This window comes from Cricetulus griseus, chromosome 3 (assembly GCF_003668045.3).
Source record: "Cricetulus griseus strain 17A/GY chromosome 3, alternate assembly CriGri-PICRH-1.0, whole genome shotgun sequence".
Taxonomy (NCBI): domain Eukaryota; kingdom Metazoa; phylum Chordata; class Mammalia; order Rodentia; family Cricetidae; genus Cricetulus; species Cricetulus griseus.
This window is the reverse complement of record NC_048596.1, coordinates 217,853,438-217,866,470: the sequence shown is the minus strand read 5'-3', so window position 1 is coordinate 217,866,470 and position 13,033 is coordinate 217,853,438. Positions and strand designations below refer to the sequence as shown.

Sequence of the window (13,033 nt, the reverse complement as noted above, 5' to 3'; positions counted from 1 at the left end):
TAGGGTGGTACCCATTTTTTGCTTTTAGAAATAAGTTATTTATTGCTGTGTACCTTATGGGTGGTGCTAGACAGATGGCTGTATTTACAGGCACAGTAACGTGCAACATCATCCTGCTCCTCTGTTTACACTCAAAATGGGACCAAATGTTGCACAGCCTGAAAAATACCTTTTACAAAATAGCCTAATAGCAATACTACTGGTTTTATATGGTATTTATGTATACACTTTATGTGATGTTGTGTGTGTGTGTGTGTGAGAGAGAGAGAGAGAGACAGAGAGAGACAGAGAGAGAGAGAGAGACAGAGATTGTGAGAGAGATGTGTGTGTGTGTGTCCTGAAGCCCCATTCCTGATTTTTTCTATGAAGAGTAAACACAAAGTTTATAGATTTTGTGATCCTATCTCTTGACAAGCCTGTTTTAAGCAACCACAGGATCATACCTGAGAGTCTTAGTAAGAATTCAAATTAGGGCTGGTGAGATGGCAGCATCGGCTGCTCTCCCACTGACAGCTCATAACTGCCTGTAACTCCAGTTACGAGGTATCCAACACCTTCACACAGACATACATGCAGGGAAAACCCAAGTGCACATGAAATAAAAAAAATAAAAAAATAAAATTACATGACTTATGATAACCAAAGGAATTAAAGAAACTTCTAGATTGCCATAGTAGGGCTAACATTCTTTCACAAAAATTGTTAGCCAACTGCTAGGACTAACTTCTGAGATAGTACATTCAGTGTACAAGAAAATACTCATGACTGACAGTCAAGCAATTTTTTAAAATTTATTTCCATATATTAGTTCATGTATATGTGTGGCATGGGAACATGAGTATGGTGCCTGTGGAGGTGTGAAGAAGGTGCTGAATCCCCTGGAGGTGGAGTTACAAGCTGTTGTGAGATAAGTGCTGGGGATGCAACTCAAGTCCTCTGCAAAACCAGTGCAGGCTCTTAACTGCTGAGCTGGCTCTCCAGCCCCTCAAGCAATGTTTTTAATTTAAAAAGTTGATCTTTCAAATTGATCATCTACTTGCTCTATCCATTTAACTTGGCCTTGAATGACTCCAGGCTGTTTCAGAAAGGTAACTTGTTCTCAAAGGAAAATGCCCTACATTAAGGGCATGACAATATTATGCTTTTGGTTCTGTTGATGCTTTCCAACAATGAATTTTAAATAGCTTCCAAGCAGTGGAAGAAAATCTAGAATATAGACACCTCCGCGCCCCCTGCCCCCCGTAAATATATTTTGTAGGACCCACTTCCCACTTTGTTAAGTTTATGTATTTTGCCAGTTTTAAGCAATACTTCATTTATTTGAAAATTATGAATTTTGAATATTAGGTTATTGGAACTAGAAATGATAGAGTATAGGATTTTATTTTCGCTTTTTAAGTTGCCAGCTTTGTCAGTAACTGGTACTCCTGACCTCAGAGAAGAGTCAACCCCTGTGTATAAGTGTTACCTATGCACATTAATCATTTAGAATGTCTTCCTTAGGAAGCTCGCACACATACAAAGAATGAGCAGGGATCATTGTTCTCCTCAATGGGGGAACCAGCAGGTCAGAGCAAACCCATTCTTCCTCTGTGTTCCCATTGCCAAGAATGTGCCCTGTGTGTCAGAGACACTTAACAAGCAAATTCTGAAGTTCAGCGGAAATACCTTAATAACTGTCCCGATTCTGTCAAGTGTTACGAGCTCAATTACAGAAAATAGAACCCACAAATTCCCCTATTCTGTCATTTTCATGCCCAAATCTTAGCAGCTGTGGAGAACATAGATACATTTATCCTCTGCTGGTGGGTGTGAAAATTAGCAAATTTTTCTGAAGGGGAGTTTGGTACTTTACAGCAATCTTTTTCATATGTAAACACCGTTTGATCTAAGAAAACAGAATAAATACTTTAAATTTAGAATTTCATACCTGAAGACTCTACCTAATTCATTCGTGTCTCTGGATCTCTTCCTAACTCTTCCCTCCCCCCAATCCATGATCTCTTTTTAAATTACTGTGATATGTACACACACACACACACACACACACACACACACACACACACACACACACACACACACGAAACAAGCTTAGGGATTTCTTGTTTTGGTGTGTGTGCCAGTGCATACATGTGCATATGTTTATAAGACCACATGGTCGGGGGCATCACCCTAAGAGACCACAGACTCTTTTTGTAAGACTTTGAATTTCATTCCTTTCTATTTAGCCTCTAGTTTCTTAAGGCCTATTAAGTGTCGTAGCATCTCATGGACATATAAAGTTTCCTTCAGTCTCTCTCATAAATTGTCACTAATTATTAAAAATAACACTTAGCTTTATTTGCTACCCATTGGATATAGAACTTTTGCATTACATTTTTTTTATTTTTCCCAGGTATTTTATTTTTCAGATTGCCATTCTTATGTGTTTGGGGTTGTGTGTGGCACATGTGTGCAGGTGTTCATGTAGGCCAGAGGAGGTAATTAGGTCCCTTGGGGCTGAAGTTACAGGTGGTTGTGAAATGCCTGATATGAATGCTAGGAACAGAACTCAGGTCTTCTGCAAGAACAGCAAGCATCCTTAACTGCTAAACCATCTCTTTCCAGTCCTCCAGTTAAATTTTTCATAGCATATGCAGCTGAATTTTCTCTGTAAATATTACCTACAGAAGCAAACTATTTAGATTGCAATAACCCCTAAAAAGGAAACATTGTTTATGAATTCTGCATCTACCCAACAGCTTAGAGATTATATACACACTTTTGTAAAAATTAAAAAAAAACATCGCAGTTATATTAGACCTACAATTTTAAAACTTTGTTCCCTTTAAATATTTGTTGACTTTCTGTGTGTGTTTTCCAGTGGCTACACATATCCATATCTACTGAATATATAACACAGCTTATTTGCCCATCTAGACAACTTCTCCTAAAAGAGGAAGCAGAAGCAAAGAGTTTATGTGGGGGACACAGGGAGAAATCCAAAGCAAGGAAGAGAGGAAGTAACGAAACCAAAGTGATGGATATCCTTGACTTGAGTGCCTCTATGTGTGACTGATTGCTTAATCCTTCAGATTGTCCCCTGAGGCACTATACAAACCATGTCTCGAGACAGTCAGATAGATGATGTCACTTATCACTTTCAATCACGCTTGTTCTGAAGTCTGCCCCTTGGACATCATGTCTGTTCTCTGTACTCAAGTATGATGAAGAGGGTCTCACACCACTCACAGGCCTTATACAAGGGAATTGCCAAGAAGATACTTGGCACAAGAGGCAAGTAGGAACCAAAAAGATTTGTGTGGGTCTTGAGAGGTGCCTGTGTTATTACTAGACATTTTTTACTATTAACAATATTTTGATTACCTCAAATTACATATATAGTTTAAATAAGTTATACCCCTGGGGGTAATGACCCACCCACACACAGAGAGAGCTTTTCTTCTTTTCAGTAATTAGAAGTAATGCCATATCTCATCTCTCTCTCTCTCTCTCTCTCTCTCTCTCTCTCTCTCTCTCTCTCTCTGTGTGTCTGTCTGTCTGTCTGCTTAATGAGGAGTAACTGAGATGATTTATCAAGCATAGTGATTTCTATGATTAGTTTTCAAATTAAGCATATTCTTAATTCTTGTTTTCTAAAAATATTTGGAAAAGAAGTCTGTGTTTTCATTTAAATCATGTTTCTAGTTACTTTCAGATTTGGTTCATGGAAATTAAAGTGATACTAGAGGAGTATCCACTTACCTTTTGTTTGTGCTTTGTTTTCTTTGATCTGGTTTTGATTTTTTTTTTTTTTTTGAGGAAAACCAAAACACTGTATCCTAGGATGTCCTTGAACACAAGCTCCTCTGGTCTTGACCTTCTAAATGCTGGGGTTACTGGAATGTGCCACCATTCCCAACTGCTAACTATTTTTAACATTTTGCCTTCTGAAGGCCATAGAGTTTCTAAATATCCAGGAGACTGACATGGAGATGTTGCGAGTGGCTATTTGAGACATCTTTGACCTTGAAAGACATTATAATATTTTTTAAAACTTTAATGTTATGTGTGTGTTTTGCCTGCATGCGTGTCTATATACCATGCGTATTCCTGGTGCCTGTGGAAGCCAGAAGAAGGCATGTTGGTGATCTGCCATGTGGGTGCTGGGATTTGAACCTGGATCCTCTAGAAGGGCAGCCAGTGCTCTTAAATCATCAGGCCATCTCTCTTGCCTCAAATTCAAAGCATTTTTGTTTGTTTGTTTGTTTGTTTGTTTTTCAGAGTTCATTTTTGGACATTTAAATGATTACTTGGTCACACTAAGTGTCCCTCATTCCTAAACACCTTTTCATCCATAATACAGATTTCTGCCTTCCTCTGGTGTTCACTTCTTTGGACCCCCATCAGAGCATCTTCCAGCCATAGAGCCTTACCCTAGAAAGCCTCACAACAGCAAAGTCAGGCTAGCAAAAAACAAGTCTCTCTTCATTTCTACAGAGTGGGCAATGAAACAGTATCTCCCATTTGGAGCTGTCTGCCCACAATGCTAACTTACTCTGCTATGATTTTTGGTTTGGTCATAGAGATGATCTCCTCAATTCTTTCTGTTCAAGAAGAACAAAACACTCACTTTGAAGTAGGAAAAGAGACACTCCAGTGCTTGCATACCTTCTGGTCCCTAGATCTTACAAACTCATCGTAGACCACAGCTGTTGAGCAGAGGCTAAAGTGATGCTTGCTAATTACCACAAAACATAACGTGTCTGCCTGTGCTTGGCAGCAGGGACTCTGAATGGGCTTCTCATACATTTGTTTAGAATGCTTCTTTGGAAATTCCTTGTAGTGTGTAATTTTCTAAATAAGTATAGAATAGACATTCTATAATAGTTTAAATGCCAGGCAGTCACTTAAAGAGACCCTGCTATTGATTCCACTTAATTCCTTCCCTCCCATCTTTGTGGGGAAAAAAAAAAAAAAAACTGAGTGGAACCATGGTGGTCAAGGTAAATGTAGGCAGTGCCTCAGGTCTGAGTTTGCTGGGCCATACTCTGGACTGAGGCCCATCAGGGAGTATTGTTGCTGGCACCTCAACAGATAGCCTTACATCATTCTACTTTTTGTGTTTTGCTTGTTTTTGTACTTGACAAAAAGATAGAAGCAATATTGGGAGAAAGTAGCTAAGAAATAGGATATGCAAGTGGGTGATGTATTAGCAAAGAATGTAAATAAAACTGCTTATTTGAGATTTGGACCAAGCAAGTACACAAAAGATACCTCCAGCCACTCAGAGTCCTAACAGTTGTGTTTGAATCTATTCACATGAGAAGCCAGTCATCGCCACTGCTTAGCTTATGTCTTCTGTCTGGGGTCAGCATGAGTACTCCCACTGCGTCTCAGGCAGCATGCAGAAGCAAGCCCTGTGTCCCGTTCAATCAATTATGCAAGACTGAATTAAAAACAAAAATTCAAATAAAAAAGAATGCTAAGGACATGCGTACCAAAAGACATAGCAGATTTTTATTGACTGAACATATTTATCAGTTTTTTCAACTGCATATAGGAATTCTAAACAAAGAAATAATATTTGGCTATGAATGGCTTTAGTATAAAAATATCGTAGATAAGGCCAGGCGTGGTGACACATAATTACAATCCTAGCCATCAAGAGGCTGAGAAAGGAAGATCATGAGTTCAATTAGTCCACCCATGAAGACTCAACCCACATGACCTGATAGTTTCCCAGAATTCCGCTTTTATACCATCACTTTGGGATTAGGATCTAACCTTTGATTGCTGGAGCATAAACATACAGCCTGAAGAAGCTAGTAACTAATGCTCTACTATACATTAGTGGGAGACTGTGGGTCTGGTGTGAGCATTCTGAGAAGGGAAGTGTGCTACATGGTGCATATTTCTGTCTTCACTTTTATTACTAGCAATAGGACTCTGTAATTCCAAGCACCATCCCTGTTCCTTCTGTATTCATGGATGTTGTCCTATTTTTCCTTTCAAATAAGATCTTTAAGGTTATATTTTAGGAATTGTATATTTTATGGAACTTTTACAGGTTTATCACTTTAATTATTCCATATATTTTGTTTCATATAGAACTCTCATATTCTGAAAATTTAGTAGTTTTAGCATAAGGTTTCAAATGGTATTTTCTTTTTTTTATAATTTATTTTCATTTAAATTAGAAACAAGCATGCTTCACATGTTAATTCCAGCTCCCTCTCCCTCCCCTCCTCTCCTGCCCCACACCAACCTCCCTACCCCATCCCCCCTCCATGCCCCAGGGAGGGTGAGGTCCTCCATGGGGGGATGCCCAAAGTCTGTCATACCATGTGGGGCAGGGCCTAGGCCCTCCCCCATGTATACAGACTGAGAGAGAGAGCATTCCCCCAGGGAAGGGCATTTAAGGTAGCTTCTCCACTATTGCTTGGATTGCCAGTTTGGTGTCATCTTTGCAGATCTTTGGAAATCTCCCTATTGCCAGATCTCTCCTCAAACCTATGATGGCTCCTTCTATTATAATATCTCTCATCCTTCTCTCCTCTATTCAACCTTCCTGCTCCCCCATTCAAATGTATTTTCAAACATTTACTCCTTAACTAAGATTGGTGAAATAAGTCTGTAATCCCATCTACTCATAAGGCTGAGGCAGGAGGATTGTAAGTTAAAGGCTAGCTTTGACTACATAGTACATTCCAGTCCAACCTGGTCACCTTTGTATGCCCTGTCTTAAAGTAGAAAATAAGAGGAGGGCTGAAGCTGTAGTCAGCAGTATCATGCCTGTTTAGCATGTTTGAGATCCTGGGTAGACTTCAAAGTAACACAAATACAGGAAAACATACACATATGCACATTGCTTCATTCTAATGTTAAGTAAACACAGATACACTTGCATTTACAGATGTGTAACTAAAACTAAATTCTGATCAGACTATAATCTAGTGTCTGTAGTGACTTAACCATTCCCAACAGAGTCCTATGTAGAGTAGTTGGTGAATATTTGATTCCTCTAAAAGAAAGAGGGGCCATATTTTTAACTCAATTCCCTATGGGATGATTTTTCTTATAGTCTAGCATGGCAGAACTACCTTACAAAAGAGCTTAGAAATCAATTACCAGGACTTTACAGGAGCTTGTCCAAAACCTAGCATAATTGCTTACTCCACTCGCCTGACACATTCTTGGATGAGCTACATATTAGACCATCTGTCTCTCTTCTAACTTTTACCTTGACTTTTCCCCTGCCTGTACCCCATCTTCCTATCCCATTAAGAATGTGAGTCACTGGGATAACACTCTCAATGTTTGTACGTGTGTATACTCTACCTTCTTGCCTTTGACTAGCATGGAATTCCTTGTTTCTGCCTAAGCCTGTGGCCCCTACCTATGCAGGGGCATTTACCAGTAATTCTTCATTTTCATGTGTCATATTTTTATTCACATCTACTGCAAGAAAGAAACAAATTGTGATACTCCAATTCCATCCCATTCTTTCTCATCACAAATTTCCCTGGATATTCTATACCCACTGTATCCTCTCCTTTTATTCTTTCCTCTTTTGTTGGGCTTTAGCCCCTATCATGCTACTGAACGAGTTATCAACAGCTGGCCTTTGAGTTATAAGGTTCATACAGCAGTTTCTGGTCCTCATCTTGGCCTACTAGATACACCTGCTCTGTCTCTTGAGAATGTGAGCTCTGGAGGGCAGGTAATCTTCCTAATACTGTTTACTGATGCACCCCTGTTGTTCACAACACTCTGTAGTACAAAGATAATAGATGGATTGACTGAAGATTCACAGATCATTGAAAAGTCAGAAAAGCCTTTCTTATATCACCCTGTTTTATTTTGGCCATCCAGCCTTCCCCATGTTTACTCTATGCAGACTTATCTATAACATCTTTGAAATAACACTAATCATGGAATCATCTCTACTAGAATATTACACCAGGTCAGATCAGCAATTTGAAATATATTTAAAGATTTATTTATTGTGTGTGTGTGTGTTTGGCTTGCATCATGTGTGTGCCCAGTGTCAACAGAGGTCAGAAGAAGGCATTGGCTACTCTGGAACTGGAGTTACAGATGGTTGTGAACCATCATATGGGTCCTGGGCACCAAAACCCTAGTAAACTGCAATAGCAAGTGCTCTTAAACCCTGAGCCATGGCTCTCCAACCCCTTAACTTCTCTTGTTGATCATCCCATCTAATGGGAATTAGGTTATATTTCTTTAAATTTATTAAAAGATAGCAAGTTGGAAGTAGTTATTTTTTAAGACAAGCCCATTATAACCATTAAAAGAGAAACTATAAATTTCATTTTGTGCTATTTGCTGCTTCCTAATGAAAATGTATGCTTTTCTATTTAACATAATATAATGCATCTTTACAAGGATAAAAAAGTTCATACATAAAAATCTACATAATTATAATAATCATGATTGGAAAATTTTAATCTTCAGGGAATTCCCTTTGGCCTTTGAATAGTATTATACAACTGGCATGCTTTAGTAAAATTAAAACAAATATCATGTTGTACTTATTTATATTAGTTTCAATATGAACTCATTAAGTCATCTCTTGGGAAGCAAGCTGGAGCTAATATCATGGGTCTATGATGGTCTGTTCCTTCTACTTCATGACCAGAGGTGTTCATAACATAATATTTTTCTACTTATGGTAATTGTTATGATAATTGCTTTCTGATGGTAAAGTCTAGTGGCAGCAGGAGGCTGTGAGGACATGAAAGCTGCCCCTGCTCTGAGCCCTAAGCTCATCTCTGACAGGCTTCCATAGGAAATTTTGTAGACCATTCTCTGGGGCCCGTCATACTAGCTTTCTGTGCACACCTCTATCAGTGGCTGACCCTAGACAGACTGTACGACTAGAGTGAGGAATAGAGGGATGGAGTCAGCAGAAGCATCTAAAGGTGGACAGTTGGAGCAGTGACAGAAGGTATTTCTGGAATCCTTTTGGGTCTCTAGGCCAAGTAGTGCTAGTGTGAGAGTGAAGGACAGGTGGTGACAGCAGGTGGCATGGATCTTTAGCAGCATGTCCAGAAATTACCTTAGAATGAAGTGTATTCATCTCCAGAGAAAATTCATGATGAAAGTCATAAACTGACGAAAACCATGTAAGGAGTCAGAAGGATGAATCGCAGAGTTCTAAGGTACTCTGTGGAGGGCACAGGGCCAAGGCATTCAGGGCTGCCACACAGCACAGGTAGACAGAAAATCAGTCTTGAAAAAAAAAAATTAACCAACTTGCAAAGTAAAGCTATCATGTTCCTGAAATAACTTTAACTTTCAGGCTATTAAAAATACTTATAGTTAACCCTTTATAGTTAGTACTTCATCCCAAGGAATTTTTCATAGCTTTCTGCTTATTTATTTTTCCAGAATGGAAGTAGCTATGTCCTTCCTCACTGCCTCCCTAAGTAGCTGTGGCACTTTGTTTAGAAGCTATGAAGCCACAAGTATTTTAATACCTCAATTCTCATTGTATGAAATACTGCTTTAAAGTTTGAGGAAAAAAAGATAAAAAGATATACCCAAATTAATGAAAATCATTATTTACCATTGCTACTGACACAATAGAGCTCAAGTTGGTTCAAGCACAACAATATGAAGGTGTGTGACTTTCCTAATGAACATCAGTAGTTTTCACTTGTGAACTTGCTCAGTTACTATGAGAATCAAAGTAAACTCATGGCTTTTGGTTTTCTTTGGGGGTGGGGGTACAAGTCAACTTTTTAACATTATGTAAAACATAATTTTCAGGTCTTCAAAATTCCATACAAACATGTAAATAGCTTGAAACTGCCATGAAGTTAAATTTACTAAAAGAACTTGGGCTTTTGAGGGGAGGAGGTTTGTGTAATCACCCCATGGCTTACAACCTGGGGCAATTTTGTGGTTGTGTGTTTTGCTTCTACAAAGTGGGTCTTGCTCTTGAGCCCCGGTTGACGTTGAACATGCTTTCACCCTGCCCAAACCTTCCAAGTGTTGGGGTTACCCATGTGAGCCACCATGCCAGGCTTCTGGGAAAGCTTTTTGGAGCCTATTTCCTCATCTGGAAAAAAATGACCATTAGTGACTTGGTGATATGCAACAATCTATGCCCAGCACTCAGCACACTGCTTGCCATGTGGCAGACATTCCCACAGTCTTGCTTTTATAATTTTACTATAAGATATGCCACATACAAGGTGAAGGACTACCTAGAAGAAAAGAATGGAAATTTTTAACACTTGTATCATGCACTGGTTCTCATCTCTTTAAGTCCTGGAGATAGGCTGAAGACAGTGGTAACTAAGACTCCCCAGGTTTTATGTTCTTAAAACACTTTTGGTTCTTTATCTTTACCTGGAGGGTGAGGTGCCAGTCTCTTGTGAGGTAGTGTTTACTGATTCGGTAATCTGTTTGGTTTTATTTCATGAGGTAATATTTTAATTCTATGTGCCATAAAGGGGGCAACAGAGCATGGATAGGTTACTAGTCAACCTTAAACAACATAGCATGTGCCCGAGTGGCATCTTAGCACAGGGTCATAAGAAGCAAATCTGGGCTGGACATGATCCACTGGTTCCTCAGGTGCCCTATGTATCACAGCAGGAAAGCAAGTTAGAAAGGGATTCAGGACTAGCATCACCCTGGAGCCATCTGAGGGGTCTGAGGATGTGGTCCATAGAGCAGTAACAGAGTTCAGTGACCCTCGAAGGACCACACTGATTCCCAGCTAACCTGGTATCCCAATAATGACCCTGAATAAATACAGATGTAAGTATAATCCTACAACAGCCAGCCCTAGAGTTCCCCTTATAGATGTCTTAATAGGGCTGTGGACTAGCCCTGTGTCTTTGCAGTCTATTTTCCCAGCCACTTTACCTTAAGCCCTGATGAAGCTTTTCTGATAAATCTAGGAGGCCCATAAGTGAGTCTGAAGCTGGGAGAAAAGCAGCTTGAACTCATTTTTGGAGCTCATCCTGATTTTCAGTCTAGAAGGCTGACCTAGCTCTGCTGCCCTCAAGGCCTAGACAATCTCTTGGGTCTCACTGTGTCCCAGATTTTTGTAGCAGTCTATAACCATGCTCTCCACTGTTCCACATTCTCATCAGCCCTCTGTAAGGCCAAGGTGTCTCTGATTCTGTTTGATCTTGCACCCAGGAAACAAGGAAAGGGAAAATAGCCACGGGTCTCAGAATTTGCATGCCACAAAAAATCAGCCTCCTTAATTTATCCATCTCCTGAATATGCATGTATTGCCAATGAGAACAGATACTTATCTGTGAATTTTCAGAAGCACCAAGCAATGAAGGATGGCTAAATTAATGTTATCTCTAGTGGCTGAGTGAACCCAGAGAGGAAAAATGGTAGGATAAAAAGGTCAGTGGTTTCACAATTCCCTGCAGCCATGAATAATAGTTGCCAAGACCGGAGCATATAGTCTCTAGTTATTTTCCATTCCAAATATTCTACCATTGGGAATTATATCATTAATTAATGATTAACTGGAGTGGATATTCAGGGTAGGAAAGCAGTTTCTATGTGTTTTCTTTTTTTCCACACAAACCAAATTAGAAATTGTCCTGGTTTCCGGTAGTCACCTGCTATCATGTTGTAAACATGTATTTCATTTATCTTCACTTTCATTACTTTAATGCTTTCAAAGAGAACAATACCCTTTTTGTTTTCTAGTACAGAAGTGGGTAGGTGTGGCTGAGCACTATCGCTGAAGTCATTGAGAATACCAACCAGCTGCTCTGAGGAACCAGGGAAGGAGCAGTGATTCCAACTGTTTTTTTGAGGGTGTCTTTGTACTTGATGGGGAGAAGGGAAGGCCACTGTTACCTCTTTTCTTATTGTTTTTCCTTCTGTCCCTCTTTAGACAAAACCTGTTGCGTTTGCAGTTCGGACCAACGTCAGGTACAGTGCAGCCCAGGAGGATGATATTCCGGTGCCAGGCATGGCCATCTCATTCGAGGCAAAAGATTTTCTGCATGTTAAGGAAGTAAGGAGAATTTCAGTTTCTTTCAGTGTGATTTTTTTCACCTTCAACTCTCACTCATTTCTTGCTGCTGTGAAGAAGCATCCGGTCTAGCTGCTAATGTTTAAAATATAGCCAAATCAGTGGCCCTCAACCTTTTCTGGTAGAAAGAAATGTTTAATGTAAAAAAAAAGTCAGATGCTCCTGGCAGGGCCCCTTTGGACTTTGTGCCCTAGAAATTGGGAACTATTTGGTTAGGTTATCCATTGTTATATGTGCCCTGCATTTTATCTTTTAATGTTTAACCTTGATTGACTACATGTGATTTTCCCTCAATTCTGAAGTTGGAGTAATCTAAGGAAGAGGGATTTTTTTCTGTTTTTTTTTTTTTTTATAAGATTTCACTCTGTGGTTCAGAGTGAAATTGGCCTCAAATTTTCTATGATCCCCCTACTTATCCCACCCCTCTGCCTCATTCACCTGAGTGCTAGAATTACAGCTGGGGATTACCATGTCTTCGTCCTGGGAGAGGGTTCTGTTGCTTTCCACCAGAGGAGCATAATTTCTGCAGTGGAAAGGAAATGGTAGGAATTAGAGCAAGTGAGACAAGAAGTGGGCACCAAGGAAATCCCTGTTCCCCTAAGTTGACAATGACACAGTCTGTAAATTGGAAAAATTAACCTTTAGTTAGGTTTTGTTTGGTGTCCACATGTCACATGCTTGCTCTGTGAGATACCAGTGACAGTAATTCTTCCTAAATGACAGTCTGTGTGCACATAAGCGTCTTGTTTTTTTTTTTTTTTTGGGGGGGGGGACCCAAGAGAATTTACAGTTGGAAGAATTCATAGGAAGCTTATGAAAATTACCTGACAAGTGCACTAACAGGTGTGAGTGAAGGAGGTTACTACTGCCCATTAAGAGAGCTCAAACAATTGCAAAAAAAAGTAAATAAAAGTGTTCAGAAATGATGGTGAACCACCTTACAACAGGAAGTTGGACTAATACAGGGTCTTTTCTTGATGGATCATTTTCTACCGTGGAAAGAAAAACCAT

At 39.6% G+C, this 13,033-nt stretch overlaps 1 protein-coding gene and 1 long non-coding RNA gene across 2 annotated transcripts in view; one reads left to right on the top strand and one right to left on the bottom strand.

Annotated features, from left to right (window-relative positions):
- Positions 1–13,033, top strand: part of Cacnb2 (calcium voltage-gated channel auxiliary subunit beta 2) — a 341,459-nt gene that overhangs the window by 304,874 nt on the left and 23,552 nt on the right. The window contains exon 4 of the mRNA XM_027405254.2: positions 11,882–12,004. Within this exon, the coding sequence (XP_027261055.1) occupies positions 11,882–12,004 (123 nt within the window). The remainder of the gene's footprint in view (positions 1–11,881; positions 12,005–13,033) is intronic.
- On the bottom strand, positions 11,636–12,759 carry LOC118238598. Its single transcript, XR_004769335.1, has 2 exons — positions 12,461–12,759; positions 11,636–11,989 (listed from the first exon to the last, which is right to left on the bottom strand). It is a non-coding gene; the product is annotated as an uncharacterized LOC118238598 (long non-coding RNA).